Source organism: Centruroides vittatus, unplaced genomic scaffold (assembly GCF_030686945.1).
Source record: "Centruroides vittatus isolate TY-2023 unplaced genomic scaffold, ASM3068694v2 contig_350, whole genome shotgun sequence".
NCBI classification, from domain to species: Eukaryota; Metazoa; Arthropoda; class Arachnida; order Scorpiones; family Buthidae; genus Centruroides; species Centruroides vittatus.
This window is the reverse complement of record NW_027122173.1, coordinates 1,198,695-1,222,535: the sequence shown is the minus strand read 5'-3', so window position 1 is coordinate 1,222,535 and position 23,841 is coordinate 1,198,695. Positions and strand designations below refer to the sequence as shown.

At 29.2% G+C, this 23,841-nt stretch overlaps 1 protein-coding gene across 1 annotated transcript in view; it reads right to left on the bottom strand.

Annotated features, from left to right (window-relative positions):
• Positions 1–23,841, bottom strand: part of LOC136974556 (integrin beta-PS-like) — a 200,173-nt gene that overhangs the window by 84,815 nt on the left and 91,517 nt on the right. The window contains exons 10-11 of the mRNA XM_067269471.1: positions 7,155–7,234; positions 4,110–4,204 (exon numbers count right to left, since the gene is read on the bottom strand). Of these exons, the coding sequence (XP_067125572.1) occupies positions 4,110–4,204; positions 7,155–7,234 (175 nt within the window). The remainder of the gene's footprint in view (positions 1–4,109; positions 4,205–7,154; positions 7,235–23,841) is intronic.

Sequence of the window (23,841 nt, the reverse complement as noted above, 5' to 3'; positions counted from 1 at the left end):
CTATTTTTGTATATTAATTTCTTTGTATGCTCAATTTTCCATTATACATGTCGGGCTTTTGCTTTTGTCATGCGCGAATGTATTTTCCGCCATGTACCGCACCACCTTTTGGGTGGGTGTTGTTGGTTGGCTAATGGTTGGCTGTTCATCGGACCACGTGATAGGAAGTGAAAGTTCTGGACAGCAAAAAATATAATAGGGAGGGACCCCCACAAGAAGGCACCTTTCTTTTTGTCTTTACCTTACTGTGTGGTTCTTGGACACCTGGATCGGAGAAGGGAGAAGGGAGAAGGTAAGGTCGCCATACATGCCATTGACGAAGGATAAAATTAGTGAGTCTGAAGAGAAATCAATTTGCATCGGCGTGAGGACACTATAAGGAGCGTGATTTCCTTTTCATGGAGAAAAATCCTACAAGGTTAGAATCCCTTATATGGTATTTCATCGTTAGTAACATTTACTGACATGTGCTCATTAGCCCCTTTGTTACGGGATATGAACTATTGCACGATTATGAAGAATTGTACGCACACAGATCAACGATGTATAAATAAATAACAACTAACCCGTTATACATAAAGTAAGACACCAACCAATTTTAGGGATCGCAAAAATGCGTAAAAATGGCGAATAAAATTATAAAGTGCCAAAGTCAAATATTTCGAGGGTCAACTCGAGTCAGGAACACGTGTTGGAGATGTAAACCAGACACAAAAGAAACTTTCCTAAAACTTATCTTAAAACAAACGCGACACGATAATGAACGACCGAGGGGATGTCAACCGAAAGAGAGGGAGCTTTGTCCAGGTGCTCACGTACGAGTGTCAAAATCGGGAAACAAAGGGGGGTAAATGGCCACAGAGTCTGGCAGACCACTTAGGGACAAAACGTCAGAAAGAGGGCCATAACGGCGGAAAAAAAAGAGCACGACCTTCAAAGGCTCCGTCAACACCTCTCGGAACTCTCCCAACCCAGATCAGTCTCGGGTTTCGCATATAAACAAAGAAATGACCAATCGGGGTAAGGGAGAGAATGAACAGGACCAATCAAAAGGGTGAGATTCGGGGGGGAAATCTTATAAAACTCCTGAGTCGCAAGGGCAAGGGGTTCTCTCCTCCTTCGGTCATTCTTGGGAAAAGTGCGGCAGTTCTCCTCTGGACCAGTGTCACCTCATGGATGCCAGGACCTACGTTCGCCAACTGACCACACCATCCAAGCCTCCCGTCCAGTGCAGTAGACCTTTCGCCATCCAAGCCCCGGACACGTATCTTCGAAACACAGACTGCAGCCGACCACGGACAACCCGAAACCATTGTCTCCAAGTCGATCTAGATCGCATCGTGTAATAATATTATGTAAGTTAACTTAGTTGTAAGAATAAACGGTTTTGTGTAAGACATTTGTCATCTTTGTCTCCTACCACCACCACCCACATACGATTTCGACCCTAGGTTTTCCTGACGCGTGATTAACTGTTTCCCCTGGAAGTCGGCTACCTTACACAATGCCGAATTATCGAGCTAAAAACGGCTATAGCAATATTAATAATTTTAAAATAATTTGGTACTAGAGTTAGGCGTTAGGTGCCATCTCTTGCTAAATTTAATAATTAGAATTTTAATTAAATAATTTTAAATAAATTTAGGCCTAACTGGAAGAAAAGAATCGGCCCAAAGCGGGACTCGAATCCGGAACTTCTGCTTACCGTGCAGATGCGTTGCCAATTACGCTACCCAGACTTCTGGTCTGATCTCCCCTTCCAGTAAGCTTATATATACTGGTTTCAAGAACATTGATTTGGCACCATCTCTCAGTTTTAATGAACAAATATAATTAGGTATTTGGCCAACTGTGGGGGTGAATACGTCTGAATACTCTATGATTTTTGAAATGGATGTTTGTGCTTCTGCTGACAAAATGCTGTTGACCTTAGTTGTAGGCTAAGTACATTGACGTCAATCTTTAAACTTCATATCCAATCTCTTCCTACTATTGCATTTTTTTGGAAGAGAATGATGTACAAGTCCTCTATACTGTAGTTACTACCATATTTAGTTTTTACTTTTTCTACTCCTAGGGGTTTGAAAATATCTCCTGTGTAAATTCAAAAGGTCACTTCCATTATTGCTATGGGTGCATTCAATTGTAAATGATTGAATTCATCGATACTGGTGATAGTGATGCAACTGCCAGTGTCACATTCAAAATGGATTCTTGTACTGTTAATGTAAATTTCTGTGAGGAGTCTGTCATCAGTTCCCGTTATATTAACAAATACGTCTAGAATGCTGTTTATATCAAAGTCAATTACACATTCATGATTAATATTGTGGACATTATGATTCCTGTTAATTGTTGACATTTGTTTCCTTAAGGATGATATGCATACCTTTCCCATATGGCCTTTTTTATGACATTGTTCACATTTCAGCCTGTCTTTGACTCTACAGTTTACTGATTTATGGTTGTTTTTCCTGCATTGTAAGCATAGTTCTTCTAAATGAAGTTCTTTAAGGTTAAGGGGATCCGCTGCAACCTTCTGTTCTGCTTCTGTTCCAATTTGATGGTTGTGTTTGAGGATGTGAGAGTAGTTTAATTTGAGTATTTTTGGTTATTTTGTGAACAAGGTAGTTACTTTTATATACTTCATCATTTTCAATTTTTGAATCTTCTATGGCTAATGCAATTTCTAGTGTCTGTTTGAAGGTTAGGTCAGTTTGTTGTAGAATTTTCTCACAAATATTGGAATCTCCTGAACCATGTATGAATTGTACTCTTAACATCAGATCTACGATGGATTTTATACAGTCAGCATTGTTACAACTAGACTTGAAATCTGCACTTTTTGAGAGTTGTTAAATGGACACCATTATGTTGTACTCTGGACAAAAATTTATGCTGTTCTGTTAGGATATTTCATTTTGGTGTCAGGTGATTTTGTAGCAACTTCATTAATTCAGCAAAGGTTTGTCTAGAGGGTATTTCTAGTGCTGTTAGGTTGGTCAGTAGCTGATAATGCTTCGGTCCAAGACAACTGATTAATATCATTACTTAACTTCTTCAGTAATGGTGTCTGTTCCAGTTAGTTCTTTGATTTTGAAAAAGTTATCCAGTCGTTGGGAATAGTTTTCAAAGGTCTTGGAAGTTTCATTGTAAGTGTCGAAGGTTAGGACTTACATTTGGAGAACTCATTGAACTGAGAGTTCTGGCTTTGTCTCCACCGATGGACTGTGTAATTTCTTGATGAACACATGTAGAGTCTAAATTAATTCTGTAAGTTCACTCATTTTTATATCCTTTTTATCCTCTTCGTCAATTGTGTCCGAAAAATAAACAATTACTTGTTAATGTATATAATTAACTTTATTAAACTTTGTGCCTCCAGGTCTAAGTGTCACTACAGCTAACATATGACTGGCCAAAGACAAAGGAACACAACAAAGGTCAGGGGTGCAGGGTCGCCTAACTAGGTCAAGGGGCAATTTAATGTGGGTTATCCCCTGGAGGTTTACATACATAACATTTGTTTTGGGATTTAATGAAAAAAAACTATTTTCCCAAGTGTTTCTCTACTGGAGCAAAGGGTTTAAAACCTATTCCCCTGTTACTGCAGCTAATAAATGAAAGTGACATTGCACATGTGTCACTGGTCCTCATATCATGTGCAATGCTTGCAACCTTATTGTGTTCCTCATGAAGAACAAAATAAAAAAGTGCCCAAATTCTTAAGATAATGCTCATCTTAAGAAATTGAACACTTTTCTTAAGATGAGCATTATCTTAAGACATTGACTGTTACCTATTTGACTGTTGATGATATACTTCATCTTAAGAAAAGTGTTCAATTTCTTAAGATAATGTATTCAAATAAATATATTACATATTCTATTTAATACATCAAACATTGATTATGTTTTTTAAAAATATTTTTGTGTGTATATAATTTAGAGTAATGCTAAATGTTAGAAATAAGCAATTTGAAAATGTAATTTTCATAAAATAATTTTTAATTAATTAAAAACAAGCAAAGATATAAACTGAAAGGTTATGGAGAATATTAATTAAAAGTAATTGAATTTAATAAAATACTTTTTTACATTAAACTTTACCTCTTTCAGACACCAACCACAACTAGGAGAACTGATACATTTTCCACAAGTAGATAAAAATATGCAAGGATTAGAATTAAGTTCTTCAGCAATACCTGGGTGGTTTAAAAATATAACACATTATTATATAATAAAATCATTTAACCTCTGAATTTTATTATTTGTATATGTATATGCATACTTACACACATTTCTTTATATATAAATGTGTGTAAGTATACATATACATATACAAATAATAAAATAAAAAATTGTACAATTTATGTACATTTTAACATTTTTGTGTGTATGTGTATAAGTATATATATATACATATATACATATTTTTTTTTTTTTTGACTTTACAATGTTAATTCTAATTTATGCTTACAGTTTGTATATATAAAAGTTAACATTGGTTAAAAATAAATTCTACATATTTAATAATAAAAAAATACAGTAGCTTTTATAAAACTGCAGAGGAAACAGTTTGATAAAATGCAATCATCATTCTCTTCCTATAAATTCATGTTTATAAAATTATTTTCCTGACTTAAGAACTGAATGATTTTAAATATAAATAGTACTTCAACCATTTAATTTCAATCTGCTTATACAAACAATGTCTTAAGATAATATACAATCTATCAAATTATGAACCCACTTATTTCTCAACTCAATACAAATAAAATAAATCAAAAATAATAGTGAAAATAATTCAAAATCCTTAAAATTTTGACAATGGAAGTTCAATGGAAAACATTTTTATTTTGAAAGTGGTGGTGGTGGTGCAAGTCCATCTTGGATCAAAATTATTATGATAGATGAATATTTTACTATGTAATTTGGCTCAGTATAATTCTATCTTCTAAGGTGACCAACTTTTTTATAATGAAAAGGAGGACACATAAATTGAAGGAAAAAATATTGTAAATAAAAGAAACATTTTATTCGTTGCAATAATAATACACTATAATAATCTCTACTGCATGCACAGTGGTGTAGCTAGCGTGGGTGACACCCGGGCGGATATCATGGTGTCACCCTTCTGAACTGTTTTATAAAACAGTATCGGATTATTGAATTGTAATATGCCCACACTCAAGCAAACTTGAATGCTATATCGAATGCGACATCACTGCGAGAATCCATTGACTTTTTTTTTTTTTTTACTCATGGGTTGTTGAGTCGGTCAAACTTTCCATGACTTAATGTTAAAGCGCGTTATCAAGGTTTATTTCGCGACTTATTTGTCTTCAAATATCAAAAAGGAGAACATTTAGGAGGACGCTTTTCGAGGGAGGACAGAACTTACAAAAGGAGGACAGTTGGTCACCTTATATCTTCAGATAGATAAAAACAATGTATATATGTGCGGTACGCTTCTTGTTTAGTCATGTGTTCAATTATACGAGCACTAAGGTGGCTTTTCTTTTTTGCTAGAATTATTATACTATCAATACACAGGAGAACAAGCTTTAGAAAAACTTTTTATTTCTTTGAGTATGCATTTCAGACAATTATGTCCCTTTTCAACTCTTGTGTTACAACTATACAGGGAAAATTACATACAGGTTAGCATAACGTATACAAGTTATCCCTGTATAGTTGTAACACAAGAGTTGAAAAGGGACATAATTGTCTGAAATGCATACTCAAAGAAATAAAAAGTTTTTCTAAAGCTTGTTCTCCTGTGTATTGATGGTATAATAAGTCTAGTGAAAAAGAAAAGCCTCCTTAGTGCTCGTATAATTGAACAATGTATATAGTTATACTAACATGTAAGATATTAAAAGGAAAAAGTGTTTGTAAGAAAATATCATTTTGTCTAATTTCCATTTTACATTCATTTTATTTTATGAAAATAAAAATTATTAGGCATGTTATTATTTTAAAATTTATAAATTTTTATAAAATAGGCAACCCTTTTTTAAACACAATATCATTAAAACAGGAGCACTTGATGTTTTCTTTCTCTGCTGTTCTTTAAAAATGTTTATATTGAAAAATTCAATTTACTCACAATTCTTCTGAAGTATCATAAATTAAAATTGTTGTATGTAAAAACAATTATTTTAATTTATGAATGCCAACTCTAAGGAGCCAGAACAAATTTGGTCCCCCAATAATATTTTTAAGTGGTGCTGGCCCTCCATAGTTAAAGGATAAAAATTTTCCTTCAACTTTGGCATCCATGTTTAAACACACACACACACCACACACACACACACACACACACACACACACACACACACACACACACACACATATATGTGTGTGTGGTAATAAAGGTAACTTTACAGCATGTTTTTTTTACCCTTATCAGATAAGATCCTTGCATACAATAAAAAGCTATTTATTATTTATGTAGTTTATTTAAATCACATGAACTGGTACAAAGTGTAAAAGAAAGTTGTTTGGGTAAAGTTGCAGCACTGAATGAAGCAGTTGAAACTTTATCAGAGCTATAGACAATATCTATAGAAATAAAAAAGCCATAAGGAACTGATGGTCTACATGTGACCCTTCATGAGAAATACCGGTTGCAATGTAGTATATAGTGTATGGTTATAGAGATATTAGCTGGAAGTAGTCAGTGTAATGATATTTATTGTGTTTTATGGGCTTTTAGTTGTATCTAGTAAAATGGAAAACACTATTTTCGGCATTGTTTTGAGAAATAGTTCCAGATTTTTCACTTTTAAATTTTACCATTTTAAGGGTGTTCAAATTGCAGATAGGCTAATTTTGGAGTGGCTATATCTTGCACAGGGTCATTTGTCAATCATTGGTTCCTTTGACTTTTATACTCCTATGGGTATAGTCAACAGTTCTGGTTAGGTCCCAACTACTTCATTCAAATCTGCAATTTACAGTTGTTTCATTTGGCAGGAATAACATTTTTAGGGGCTAAAAACTGTCCACAAGTTTGTTATTATGGATATAAATAAATCTAGAAGTTAAATTTATCAAGAACATGAATATATTCTAATCTGTTTATTATAAATACTAACATTTTAATGTTTTTAATAACTATCATAAAAAATATGCATAAATATTTCATACCCAGTGAATCCAAACTATATACGAATGTTTGATAAAAAGCCACTATGGGAATAAGATGAAATACAATTCTTCCCATGACGCTGGAAAAGAATAAAGAAAATAATTCAATTTTCAGCTTATATTTATTAATCTAATCATTTTAATTAAATTTAAAATGGGAAAATTAATATTCAATTATTATTTTTCCAATTAAATCTTTGCATTATTCTGGAAATAAAATTAATTTAAGCCTACTTAAATTATAATATACTAACTACACTAAAGTTAATTTATATAAACTAAATCTTAAAGTATTATTAACACAATAAATTAAAAAATTTGTATACATATTTAAATAATCACATGCTATTTATCATTATCTATATACAAGGGGACTATCCATAATACTTAGTTGTTTCCATCTACATGAGCCATCTGGAACAGTAGAGATCTAATAGGTTGTTGCTATGGTAACTGCATCAGCAACATGTTAAGTTACATCCAAGAGGTTATTGCATTAACTTGTCAATTGTTGTTTATTTTATTGCTGATAAATTTATATCATAAATGAAAATTTGAAGCTTTGAACATACTTTTAAATTTCGAATCGGCGTAATTTCATTGCGTATTATTTAATGTTATCTTGTTCGAACAGGTTTTAAAGTTAATTATTTAGCCCATGTTCAATTATTTTTATGGCCGTATGTGTAAAAGCATTCTTTAAAAAAAATAAATAAAGTTAGCGGGGTTACATAAAAAACGTGATCCTAATAACCAAAATCCGTGACAATAAAAAGAAAATGTTAAATGAAAATCGCACGCCACGTGATTCAGAAACAGATGAGTCACGTTTCCTGAATAATAGACACGGTAGAATGACGTTCGCTTCCAGGAACCAATAATACCATTAATCAATTATGACGTATCAGATGTAAGAATATTCAAATTACTAATCGGTTTCCGCTAGAAATAAGAAATATGTAGTTACTAAGGCGCAATTTGTCTTTACTACGTAATTAAAATATTCGAATTATGTACACGTAGCCTACAATATAAAACGCCAGGTACTGTACGAGTACTCAATGTATAATTCATACTGAAAATAGAAATTTATGAGCTTTGTTATACTATAAGTTGACAGCAGCTTGTTATACAAAACAGCAGAAAATTGACAGTATCCTGTGTTTTATTTTACGATTATTTTCGTTTCGAAAATAAAGATTTCAATAGAAGGATCACTTTAATATAAACAGTCATATTTAATGTTTATTTAATTTATGTGATATATTATTTATATATTAAACAGTAACCTCAAAAAAATTGAGTTTAAATAGTAAGATATAATGTGGTTTATGTCACTGATTTAAAAGATTATAATTGGAAAGATAAATAAATAAATGAATTTTAACTCTTGTAGAGTCTCTATAGTGAATTTACTTTAAATATTTCGTGATTAAAAAGAAGAAAACCGCATAAAAATTAGTGAAAACCTCTTACCTAATTACGCCGATTCTGTGACAATGTGATTTGGTATAAAGGAAAAATGAAAATGCTCTATCAAAAGGAAGTATGAAGTCAGAAAGCTTTCTTAATGTAAAAATTCTTAGTAATTTCTAAATTTTTCTGAAGCTTATTGTTGACGACATAATGACAATTCCGGAATGGATAGGGCCTACATTATTTTTCTACGCAATTAATATCCCATTTAAATCAGTACAAGTAAAACGACTAGTCCAATTTAATTTTACAGCCGTTGAAATTAAGAAGTTTTCCACGTTTGGTTAATAAAAGGAGGTGAATTAAAAGTTGCGGATCTTTCCGAAATAATAAGTTTTAGAAGGCTGTTACTACACCTTGTCAAATGTGATTGAACTCATGAATGAAGCTTACGCCGTCTTTTATTGACTTCTTATTAAATAAAGGATGTGCTTAGTATAATAAACTAATTATATCTGCTAGAACTTACCACTTTCCATCTCCTTCCTAATTAATAGGTTTAGAATAAAATTAATGTTATCGCCCAATTTCCTTCAAGTGGGGTGAAATTTTATGAGGTTCTGACTTAAGATTTGTAATGTATTAATGCAGTATACTCTATTAAGTCTATTATTCCTGAAAATTCCGTTTTTATAATAATAATAATAATTTTTAATGTCTCTTTTCTCAAGAAATAAACGAAAATTTAAGTTACAAAAGTTAATTCTCATTCATTGCTGGACGTTGATCTTATGTATTTCATAATGTCTTTCATTGAAAAGAAGTCTGGACTTGTATTATTTTCCTTTTTTAAGAATATTAAAGCTCATATAATGAGTATGAAACGTCTTTATATCTTAGGTCGATGTATTCTATAGCTGGCCTTCAACTACAATTAATATAATTTGACAGTAGATTGTGCAAAGGATATTTCCTTATTTAAAAACAATAGGATAATTTACTAAAATACAATTTAAAAAAAGATTGTATACAATTTATTTAAATTTCCTAATCGAATATTTAGCCTTAAACGAAATTTTAATTATCTCATTCACTTTCCAAAATGGCGTCGTAATTTAGTTGAAAATTTAATTTTGCAGACGGTTCGAAACTCATCAAAGAATTGGGTAAATTAAATTTTACGCTTTCATTAATTAAAAATAATTAATTATATCAATAGTTCAAATGATAATATAATTGGGTCGAATGTGTTAAGTTTAATTAAAGTCAAACGTAGGTCAATATTGCCAAGATTTGTAGGTTAACAATTTTTATATAATATATCGAATAAATAAAATAATTTTGATATCATCTAAATCTCGAATTTATGTTATTAAATTGAAGTTCAAGTTAAATTTTATGTAAATTAGGAAAAATAACTTCAGTAAGGTAGTCCCAATTGAACTCTCGAGAATTGAAACTCGAAAACATTGCTTAAAATTAAACTAACTAACTAATTAAATTAATCTATTAAAACTAAATTTAATAAAGTTTTTGATAATTTTATTTAACTTCGAATTTATTTTTCACAATAAAGATAAAAATTGTAATAAACTAAATGTAAATGGAGAAGGCGCGTGTAAAACTGTCTAGGCAGTCGGTCACATAACACTAATATCCTTTCACACTTACTCGATTTATATTTATTATTTTAAATACAATTATTAAAAATGTGTCACCGCACTTAGATTTATAAATATTTTTATAATTGAAAATGTTGCGTTAATAAACACTTACATTTATTATATTGATGATGACTCTAATCTACCCAAACGGATGCTGCTTTAACAAAAAGTTAATTGCCTAAATTTATAGGGAAACTTTAATAATTTAGTTAAATATAACTTGTTTATTTAGCCAACATAATAAGAAGTGACTACATCCCCCATTATACGGACAATAAATACTTCATTGGCTCTTATCAACTGGTGATAATTTAAAAATGGAAACACTTCAAAGTCCTCAATACCTCAATACAGTTTATACAGAATTTATAAAGGAAAAAGAAGGAAACAGAGAATAAAAAAAAAAAGGAAACTTACCCAAAATTCTAGAGAAAATATTTAATAAAAATAAAAATGATAATGATTCCGTACGGTGCTCAATGTTGTGTATCCTTTAACACGAGAAAGTCATTCGAGGGTGGTACTTCGTAACACGATCTTGTTTGCACTACGTAAATGTCGTTAAAGAATTACAACAGTTACCGATATTTCTCTACCAAATGGCAATTGTGATATGCGCACCGACTGATCCAGTACTGTGCTGTGCTGTATGATCAGGTATGTGTTTTATCGCGGGGTTAAAGTTCAATCAGTTAACTGTTGTTTAAAAGATGAAAGACCCGCCTAACTGCCTCGAATGAAATGATTTAGACATATTACAATGTAATTATACTACCTCTTGCTGTTATTACTAGGATTAATAACGGAGATTTTTTAAAGATATTCTCGCTACACTCTCCTTATTAGCCTACATTTATCGTGTATTTGAATGTAATTACATTTTGTTTCCAGATTACATTTAAGTTACTGTAACTAAATTAATTCTTGCTCATTTGTATTATTATTATTTAAATACTTGTGTAACGAGAGGAAACTAGTTAATGGGTTCTTATATAAGTTTAATTATTATACAGAATTTTTCTTAACATTTATAAAAAATTTAATACAGTCGAACCTCCGAACAATGGCATTTTTTATCTTCCAGTCAGTGTCCGCTGTTTGCAGGTTTGACTGTATTTATAAAACCATAATAAAGACATAAATAAAATTATTTTTTTATTTTTTTTTAATTTAAATTCAGAGTAAAATGTTCAAGCGCAAAGTGTTAAGCTTTCATCTTAAATAAATAATAAAAAGCTCAAGCTGATTAAATGTAATAAAGTATTTTTAAATGGGAAAAACGTAAATTATTTTCTTAAGTAAAAAAATAATCAGGCAGTATATTCATGTTTACCTCACTCTTCGGGGAGTATGAAAATAATTACTTTTCACGTGATTTATAACCCTAATAATACGAACTATAAAGTAAATGATAGAAGAGTCTTTAGCTGATTTCCTGTTGAGAAAGGTGACTAACAATGTTAAAAAGTTATACGCGTTTCGTGGCATGTAATATTGAAGAAAAGAATTGCCTCACTTAATTCTGAACTGCCTCTACAGGTTGTTGAGGTGGCCGCACCCCAACCACAAAATAGTTTTCTGACAGTATAACCGTCGCCACTGGGATAATGATATGAGAATAAATGATCTCTATGAATAGACAAAGTAAAATCTTTGCTTGTCGTTATTAGCTATAACTTATCATAACATCACAGCACCATTAATTATTAAACTTTTAGTGATAAATGTTATTTAAGAAATAGAAAATGAAAACTAATATGCATCTTTTATTTTAACTGTAATTCAATGTTAATTTAATTAAGTTTATAAATAATTAAAAATTAAACTGATGATTATGTACTGTACTGTACATTCAAATCTAATATACTTTTATACAGGATGTCCCAAAAAATGTGTACAGATTTTTGATTGTTATTAACTTTCATCTGCTTTCTTAATTATAATTTAATAATTTACAGCAAATATTATTATGTGAAACTAAAGAAATCTAAATTATAATTAAGAAAATGAAGATAAAAGTCAATACAAAGTAAGTGTGTAAACACTTTTCGGGACGTACTGTACTTTAAAGTTATTTTTAAGCCACAAACTTCGATATTTTCTATGAGATTCTTGTTGTTATTATTTCTTTTAAATCTGTTTATTCAGATAAAATCATTAACGCATTTGTTAATAAAATTTTTGCTTATTTTTGATAAGAAATTGCATAAAAGTTTTTAAAATTTTAAACAAATTTGCTTACCAAAAAAAAACAAAAAAATGTCATAAGAAGTCTGTTATAAGAAGTCTTTATTCACTCAGCTGTTAGTCTATAAACGATACCTTTGTGTAAAATATACACGTTAATGAATCATCAAGTATCACTTGAAATTGTTCAATTTCTTAACATTAATCTTATTATTCACTTAGCTAGTAAACTACACACATTGTTCGATAAAATAATATGCAAAACATATTTTAAAAAATCTTTAAATTTCTTAAAATTTTAATAACACAAATCCAGAAAAATGTTTTCTTTACAAAAAAAAAAAATTAGATATTTTAAAATGATTACACATAGTTTAATTACAATCAAATTTTAATTTAATTTAATTAACTATGAAAGCTCGTTTTAAAGTAATTTGTAGTAATGTTAAATGAAAATTAATTAATAATGCGTACTTCCATTTTGATAAGAATTAAAAAATGTTATTGTTTCCGATTAAAAAACGCGGTTCGAAGAATGCTCTGTCCCACTAGCTTCGGGCTTTCCCACTAGATGGCAGGTGTCATTCACCTTGACCCTCTGAGAGTGCGGTGACCCCACTCTGGATCAAGAGTGTGATGGTACTCTATTTATAAGGCTGGTCATTCTTCTTGCTCTGTCATTTCCTTTCTTTTACAGAGTAACGTTTGACATATGTCGTTTAACAAAGATACCCCCCTGTAAGTGTATGATGTATCTTTGTGTATCTGTGTGTGTGACGTATCCTTGTCGCGCGAGTTTGTGCTTTTGTCTAATTATGCTATTTATGTTTGTAGTGAAATTGCTGTCATTTAAAACAAAAATTCACATTCATTTTTTTTTCTCATGAAATTTATTGTATTAAATAAATATTTCGTTTTCATTATATAGTTCTGAATGCCGAACTGAAATCACAGTCAATGATACAATTAAGAACAACGAGAAAGTTTTCATAATGGATTCTTCTTACCTGTAAAATTAAAATTACAAGTTGTTATTTAAATTGTTCAACGAGTGAATTATAGTGAATTATCTTAGCGTAAATAAAATTAAATCTTAATTAATTAGTGTTAAATGAAACGTAATTAATTGGCATTTATGAGATGACGCTAATCAATCCATAAAATGAATACATTGCTTTGAACGAATTATTTTTTTATTAGATTAAAATATATTTATTATGCCCTACTTCAAAGCATCCTCTTACCATTACGAATACTGCTGAGTCTGTCCACAACGCTCTCAACTTTGTCTTCTCACCAAACATAAATTAATCAAATTCGGTATTTTCTCAGAATGAACCATTCAAAATAATGATACAGCTTCGATATAGATTATACAGTATTTGTATATACATGTATTAATTATATAATACAGTATAATCTTTCTTTCATAACAGTTTTTATCACCAGATGGCGCAGGGGCCGTATTCTGGTCACTTGTCTCTGGTCTCTTGTCTTTCACAAGCCGGTCGCTGATTGGCTAATCCGAATGATTAGCCAATCAGCGACCGGCTTGTGAGAGACGGTGACCAGAATACGGCCCCAGGTCTTTAAATTACAAATAATTTCAAACAAATTTTAAATATTATTTCATCTATACAGACAGGGGCGGATCTAGGTTTTTAGGGGCCAAGGGCTTATTGAAGTCCAATGGAGTCCCATTTTTTGTTAGATTAAGAATCTTTAAATTGGGGTTTAAAATTCATTTTTAATAATATCAAAATCAGAGTTGAAATATATTTATTTATGAAATGGTGTTGAATGACAAACTCTATATCTTATATAAAAAAACATAAGAAATAAAGAAATATTTACATTGATTAATTACTGACCAATTACATTACATTGATTACAATAAAACAAATAAGACTATAAATTATCATTATTATTATATTATTAATATTAACTATTTTTTACTATACGATAAGTGCTCATTGTTAATGAAAAAGTATTAAAAATTTATGATGATAATTCAATTTTTGTGGGTTCTTGACACTTAAGCCCTATTAGTCCCTATGTAGATCCACCCCTATATACAGAAGACATTTAAAGTCACTCAAGCAAAAATTTTTTCGTCATTTATTTATTTACAAAGGTGAGGAGGGCCAGCAGGTCCTAGTAACCTTTGTAAATACAGTAAATAAATAAATACTTTTCAGAGAATACAGCTGTATTCTCTGATGAGGATTTTTTTATTATGAACTTTGTTATGAGTATTTTATTATGAACTTTGTTGAGAAATAACTTGGAAACTTTCATTTGTATATTATCTATTTAATTCGGTTTTTCCGTTGATATAATATACTTTCATTTTTTTGGCTCACGTAGGCACTAAGAGGGCCTTTTTTTCGGTCCCATGATGGGTTTGGCCATACCCAATAGGACAAACGGGTGGTAAGGGACAAAGCCTGACGCATTCTCGAACAATTCTAGGATGGATACAGTAATATAGGATTTCTGAATGAAATATTTTTGGTATGAGTGCACAAGTTTTTCATTTAAATCGTTGATTCGCACGGTAATATAATCCGATTACGACGTTTTGTTTTACATTTTAGATTACATCTGGATCAATTTCACTGTGATACAACTAATACAATCAATACAAAGCTTTACGATGTAATGGAATTTGTTACTTCACATATATTCAATGACATGATAAATTTATTTTTATTTTTATCTCTTATCATAGGTTATTATGATAAAGTACTGTATTATATTTCAGAGAAAAAGTTAATATTCTGATTACATTAGAAATATATATTTCAGTAACTTGTAAATAGTATATAGTATAATATAACTACATAATTTAACTTATTTATAATTGAATTTAACATAAGTTAAGAAATAGAAATAACACATTACTATATTAAATATCGTATTTCATAGGTACTAATTCGAGGATTCCCATATTCGTTAATATGTTAAATATAATTAGTTTAGCTTTATTCATTTATTCGAACAAATAAATAAATTCGAGTGATTTCTTTCATAATTTTAATCAGGGTCTCCGAGAGAGAGGAGCTGGGGATTTCCTCGTGTCCGGAAAAAACTTGGGGAGGGCGTACTGGTTCCTACTTTTATGAAATTATTTACTAACAAAACATAAAATATTTAAGTGTATTTTATTAATAGAAAAGCATTTTACGTATTTCATTTGTTGGAAAAAATTGACAAAAGAGAACCTGCTCTACTCCCGGGCATAAGCGTCGATGGTTCTGATTTTAATGTAAATTAAGACAATTTTAGAAATTTAAAGATAATATAAATAAACAGAGTTTTTATTATTTTTTCCAGGAAACATTTCATCGAAAATACCGAAAACAGTACTTGTATGCTATACGATAGATAATTTATGACGTTTACAAAGCAAAGTTTACTTTTCCTAATGTTCTGTTACATACTTAACATATAACAAAGTTTACAAAACATGGTGTAAACAGGTCCTTATATAAAATACTTGTTTTATTTTCTCTAAATCGTAAAAATAAAACACAAATAATAATCATACGTAACTTGTATATAAAATATTTATTTTACTATTAATTATAAAGAAAATATGATTTACTGTTTTCATAAATTTTATGTATAGTTTCATTAATAATTCATTTTGTTTATCAAATCATATAAATATATAGTTCATTAGAAATGCTGTAACAAATTATTTAAAATGTAGAAAAAAAGATTGTTTCTTGTTATAGAAAATTATGTAATATAAAGAGAAAAACATATTTAAAAAATAAAAATCTATTAAATTTTTAGCACACTTTTTTAATATTAATTTGTGTTATGTATTTGCACGAATGCCCGGAGGGGAGGACAAAAGAGACAAATTGCCTTGGGCCCAAGGATGTAGAGGTTTCTGTACAATTTTTTTTTTTCGTTTACTTCTTTTAATATAATAATTTAATTTTGTACAGGACCCAATATAGGCTATATTTTGCCCTGGCATCCGTTGGGCGTTATCGTCTGGGCGGCCTTGTGCATTTGTATTTATGCGTGTCGTTGTATTATTATATATTTAATTTAAAGTACAGTATATACAAGATTGCCCTCCTCCGCAGTAGCGTAACCAGGGAAGTAGCCCGTAGCCCTTACTCCCTACAAATGAGGAAAAAATCAAAGACGAACAAAAAAAAAGACTTGAATGTGACAAATGCACTTATACATATGTATACATACAATATCTAAAAGTTTACTGCGCTAATGGTTAGCCTACAGGGGAGAACGTAGGTTTGCACGTTCTAATTCGGCACCCGTAATGTCGGTTCTAGTTACACTACTGTTATATTCTTTTTAATTTCGGTTCCACATTGTTATCAATGATATGCAATTAAACATTTAAGCGTAATGTCCGTATTCACTACCAAGGATCAAGCGTTAGAATTAGAAGTTAGACACGTGAAAACCCCAAAAACTCCACGTGTACAACCCATTGGTGAGGCACAAACCCAGTATTTTGTGGTTTTGGTGTAATTTTATTTCTTAAATTATATTAATTTCGATGCTTAAAAAAATAAGAAAATATTTAATTTTATGTTGTTAATAATATTACATGGATTATTTATCATATAAATTGTATTTTTTGTAATAAATTAAATTTTACTAACATTCATTTGTCGGAAAAATAACTGATTGGGAGATTTTTTAGTAAACATTTAATAATAAACTAACGATAACGTATCATTTTCTCAGAAGATAATAATTTTAATATATGTTTATAAATAAAAACACACTTTTATTGACCATCTTTTTCGAGATTGAGGGTTGAAGTGAGACTACACCCACTGTATACATCATTACAGTACCTTTAAACACATACATTATGATTAAATTCTACATTTAGTTATGTTTATCGAATTTCGGGATGAGAGGGATGGTGTGAGAGGAGGGCCACTCCTAAAACATTATTAAAATGCATTGTTGTTATCAACTAGCAAAAAAATTTCCAAAGTACTGAAAATGCCAAGTCAATCTTACATATAATTAAGCTCAGTCACTATATTTTCATAAGATTTGGAAAAATCCAAGTGACAAAGTAAAATAAGAATGATAATATAAATAATAGTACATTACTAGAAAACACATCGTGCAAACTAATATTGATTCTATCAATATATTCTCTTTCGTTAAACTAAGATTATATATATATAATATTTGAATGACTATTCATTTCACTTCAGTATTATTAGAGAATTTGAGAAATTAGCAGCTGTATAACTTGCGCAACTGGCAGCAATTTATTATATTAATTCATATATATGTCTACAAATATTGAATGAATTTAAATATTCAATTAAGCTCTAATGTAAATTAGAGTACTTTGGTTAGAATTAACAAGTATCGCTGGTGGTCTTTAAGTGTTTCCATATCCGTTATAATTTTGTTCCATAATAATAGTTGAATTCATTTAAATCTGAACGAATAATTTATTTTAAAATGTAACAAATCAAATAAAATAAATTTCACTTTTTAAATAAAATAAAATGAACCTTATTTGGCTAATCGGAGTAGATTTTTTCAAGTATCAGTTCTATAAACAAACCGGATTGGATTTCCTCTACTACAAAAGGGCAAAGAAGCGTAGGAGATAAACGAAACGTTTTTAGAATCAAATTATGCTTGTAATCGATGTGATAACAGCGTACTTCCATCTAATCAATAATGTTCAAACTACCAAACGCATATGTACAGTACTGTATATATATATATACATATACAATATACATATCACATATTTTTAATTGTTGCATTTTTATTAGCAGAGCTTCTTTTGGGGGAGTCTGGGCGAGTAGACTAATACTAATACCTCCCTGAGGTTAAAAAAATACTCCCTTGTATAATCTCATATAAATACTTTTGTAAAAACATATAAATGATTATTGTTTCTTTGTATTGTTTGTACATATAAATTGACCCACCAATTTAATTTGTTACCGCGTATTTTCCAATCATGTTTCTTAAATCACATTGTATTGTCTCCATTTATCAAAGTTGATTTCATTAAGCTTGAAATATAACGTCAGAAATAATTTCATATATAACTATTTTTATTTAGAATCCATTAAGCTAGAGAATTTCAAGCAAGCACTCTGTTATAAGATAATGTACACTTATGTCTTGTAGGCTATATATTTAATGCATATTTTCAAAATATTATGATATTATATAGATAAATCAAGTTAAATAAAATTTTACTAACTTAAAAAATCTGTACATAACTTTATTTTTCATTATATTTGATATAACAGCTATTTATTTGTTTGTAATTAGTTATGAAATCAAAATTATTATACGCTTAAATTTTATTTTTAAAAATTATTTAATTGATATTTTTAGTAGAAGGTTTAAGTAAAATATTTCTGATTTTCAATTATATTAAGTCATTTAATGAAGAAAACTATACTAATAAACAGTGTTTCTTTCAGAAAACATTCTCCCAGGGGGTATTTTCTGATCTGAGGGAGTAACAAATGCAACTAGCCTGTCAATTTATATACATATAAACATATAAACAATAACCATTTATGTGTTTTTACAAAACTGTTTATATGAGACTATACGGGGGGCATTTTTCAATCTCCAGGAGGTATTATCCTCCGAGACCCCACCTGAAAGAAATCCTGCCAATAAAAATACAAGACCATTATATATATATATATATATAGCAAGGGTTCTTTATTTAAGGAAAATCCTTAAATATAAAAATATAAATACGATATTTATGTTCGTATTTACATTTGACTTCCATAAATATAAATAAAATATTTTATACATAATAGTAAAGGATGTGTTATTGTTAGCATAAAAATTTGCAATTGTACACTAAGAATGATTCTTGAAAATTTAATAAATATAGAAATAAATTTGTATTTTTAAAATTTGAAATTATTCAATATTAGGCCTACAAATTACTTACTTTCATTCTTCTAAGCTGATCTAAAAGACGTCGATAAACAAGACCTATACTGCTTATGAACTGCAACCTGAACCTATAAGTAAAAAGGTATAATTTAAATATGTACAAGTAAATTAATTCTGTTGTTTAAAATAATAATAATAATGCTGTACCTCGCGATTGAGAAAGCAGTAGAGAAAAGCAATGAAAAATCCTTGTGACGAAGATAAGATATGTGTTGTATATGACCATACAGCAAATTGTAGAGGAGACCGTTCTAAGGGAGCTGGGATGATATCCAATAAATTTGGAATCCCCAGAAGAGGAAGAAGCAATAATGTAGCTCGGACGGCTTTTCTATTAAAAAGTTTATAATCACAGTAGTTTAAAATATAAAGAAATTCACTTATTTAATTTTAAAAAACGCTTTGTTATGAACAGAGCTAGGACATCTAGGCAATAAAAATTATAGTTATAAAAATTATAACGTAATTTTTAGTGCCTATATGTCCTAGTTCTAGTTATGAAATATTTCTTAAGAGTTATAGATTTAAAAATCCAGTAACGAAATGCATAACTTTCCTGGCGAAAAATATTTGTTTAAGAAACAAACACAGACACATTAACACAAGGTTAAATTTGTGTGTAACGCCATCTGTTGCGAGATATTATTAAAAATGAACTTTTGCATTATTAATTATTATAAAAAGGTAAAAGGCTTAATTTTGAGGGTAGAGAGGAATTTTAAAAACATTGTAAATGCCAACAACGTATAAAATTTCTCATTATAAGTTTGACCCCATTCGAGATGTGATACGTAACCCCCTCGACCTTTAACCACCAAAATTTATTAGCATTAATACCCTCATATACAAGTTACAATGTTAAATTTCGTTTCTAAATCTTTATTTCATTTTGAGATATTCAACGAAATAGACGCCACACACACAACAAACACAACACACACCTGAAATTTTTTGCCGGTTTTTTTTTACTTTTTTGGGTTCGGGGGATCGGAAAACGTCGAGATTTACAAAAAACACGAAAAATCAAATTTGAAACGATTACAATACTTTCCCGTGTTATAAACATAACAGCCGGGAAAGTAAAACCAGAATGTAATAATACTCGTTTGATATGCTGTTCAGATATTTAACATTTACTTGTGGATTCACTTGACAGATTAAAACCCATTTTTATTTTGTCGTTAATCATCGTTATTTACCTACATAATGCTAAATTGTTATATGTTACTATTGCTTTGCTTCTGTTTATTCAGTGACAGCAATTTGGTGCTTCTTGGAAATGACAGAAATTACAAAATAAAGTACTTTAACCTGTGAGACAGCATTTGGCCACTCACGGTATGCATGACAAATATCCAACTGATGAACATTGTTTTCGAATGTACAAAATAGGAAAACATTCTTTCAACGTAAATAATTCGTCGATGACAGAAAATACTTCTCCGGTATTATTTTTTAATTCTAGGTTCTATAATTCATTTTTACATTTTATATAATTTTTCGGTAATATATATATATATATATTTTTGTTCAGTAAATAATTTTTGGATTAAAATTCGTATAAGGATCAAAAACTTAATTTATTAACGAATAAATTACTTTTGAAATGAATTTAAATTGCTTGTTTTATTTTTTAATTAATAAATGTTAATACTGTACATGATCTAGAAATGACATTTTCATATGAGTAAAAAATAAATTAATTAATAAAGATAAATGATTTTTAATTGCAGCTCTATGGTGATAAATAATGATGATAACAGACGTCCGGTTAAGACATCAGTCTACCACTCTCTGGAATCGAATTTTTTCTATACAACCAGAATAAATAGAAGCACCCTCAACTTGCGCCCTGTCAATGGTCGAAATTTGTCACGAGGAAACTGCCATCGAAGGGTATTTTAGAGAAAACTTTTTAAGAGATATTAAAGGGAGAGCATGTCATCAAACGGAAACTTTTTAATTTTTAAAAAACAATTTTATTTTTTCAAACGCATCAGTTTTTATGTTTATAAGAAATCTGAATGTTTACAATTTTAAAATATGAATTTGATTTTTTGTATTTAAGAATAGAAATAAGTAATGGTTTAGAAATATAACTTAAAGATAGGTATTGAAAGTTTAAAGAGAGTAAATTAAAAGTAAAGGTTTCTTCTTCCAATAGTGAGACTAGCGATCGTTATCACGTCTTTCTTAATTATCCGCAATAAAGAGAGACCAAGATTAAAATAATTCGCTTTATTCGCCTATTTAACAATGCATACCAATGTTTACCAATATCAATTAAATAGACGAATAAGGCGAATTGTTTTAATCTTGGTCTCTGTTTATTGCGGATAATTAAGAAAGACGTGATAACGATCACTAGTCTCACTATTGGAAGAAGAAACCTTTACTTTTAGTTATATTCGTCCCATTTTAATAATTTTATTATACACTGTTAAAAATATATGGGTAAAGTGAATTTACTAATATATACCTTTTATAATTTATTAGTTAAACCAAATATTTAATGTATTTTGGTTTGGGGAATGCTTCCATTATCTATTTAAAAATTATTTTTAAAATACAAAAAAAATTTGTTAGAGATTTTTTAAACTTGGATTGTAGAGACTCGGTAGCAGAAAACTTTGTAGAAGTAAAGGTAGATACTATTTACGAATGCATAATAATTAAGGCTTTATTACTATTGCTCATAAGTATATATACCAATCGAATGGACACGTGGATGAGCTCTTTTTGGGAGAAATTAGCAAAGTAGAAAATGTAAACCCTGTATATAATATTCGTTATGTAAACAAATTTAAACAACCAGTTTTCTGTTTAATGATTGAGCAGCGATCGATTGTAAACTTTATTATTGCTGCTTAGAATAAACAGAAAATAGGAATTTAAAAACAAATTTATAGAATATAAAAAAATTTAATTAAAAACTCTTTAAATTAATGTAAATAGTTTATTCATGTCGTTTCTAATTAATAGTTGTTTTTACTATTGTTAATCTTATGTAACGTAATATAGTGTTATTTGTTTTATGTTTTACTCTATAATTCAATTAATATGTAATTTTGTGTGTAATTCTTGGTGTAATTTCTTATTTATATTTAGGAGCCCCTGAAAAATGGCAAGGTGCCTTTTGTAAGAAACTTCGTTTTAGAACAATAAACTGTTTATGTATTTATTTAATTATAATTATTAAATCTAACAAGAGATGGTGGCTTGGCGGCTTGCCTTCTGTTAACTTGCTTAGTAATTATTTAGCCTTAATAGTCCGATAAAAGAATTTGGCTGTTCGTTCGGTATTCGAACAGGAAACCTTTTGTGTTGTATTGTATACTAAATTAGTATATAAATAATATCTTTTAATGTAGTTTAATTAACAAACATTTTTGAAAAATAAAAATAAAAGCTATTTTCAATTTTTGTTATTTTATATTTGCATTTAATACAGACAAAATTCCGTACATGCAAGTTTATTTTTATAACTGTGTACGGTACATAAAATTGACAATACAAAACCGAATCAGCAGTGTTATTAAACGAAAAGCATCTTTTATTAAATACAACTTATAGAGAAAAAATATTAAAAAGCAAGCTAGTTTTTTATCAATTATGTATCAATTATCACTTTTAATATGATGATAGTAAAAATATTGTTCTATGAAAGATTTTAATAAATATTATTAAAATTATAGCTAATATAATTTCTGAATCTGTCTTTTCAGATTACAGTTATTATAAATACATATATGTTACACCCAGTCAAGAATTTACTTCGCATATTCACTTGACACTATCAGCAATTACAATTATATGTAATTGTTTAATTATGTTGTACTTATTAAATTTAAAGTATGTAATATTCAGTGCCCATGAAAAAAAATGACTTCTTAGTGCCTATAAGGAAGAAAAAGAAGAAAAGTGGGGGAAAATCGTGGCAAAACGGTGAATGTTCGTTCAATTTTCTTTTCTTTCTTTTTTTCTTTTTGAATGGTTAACCTTTACACAGTTACGCGCAAATATTGTTAGTAAATGATAATTTTTAATATTGTTTCTTAATCGGATAACATAAAATCTGAATACAGTATAAATTAATGTGGTAAACATTCGTACGCACGAAAAAATGCCTAAAAATTAAATATATATTTTTTTATTCATTTAAAATATTATATAAAAGCTAAAAGCATTAAAATGAAAAGTTAAATTTTATAAGATAAATTCTTTCTCACGAAACAAAGTTTTGAATTCATCGCTTCTTTGTTACTAATTGGCAATAACAGTCAAAGAAACGATAGAAAGCTTCAGCATTCATACATTAATCTGAATCAGGCTTTTCTCAGCCTTTTCCTTATTATCACCTCTTTTCCGCTATTTTCCAAAGCAATCGTCTTTTACTTTACCTATTTGCAAAAATATTATATTAAAATAATGTTTTATTTGCGTTGTTTATTTAATGT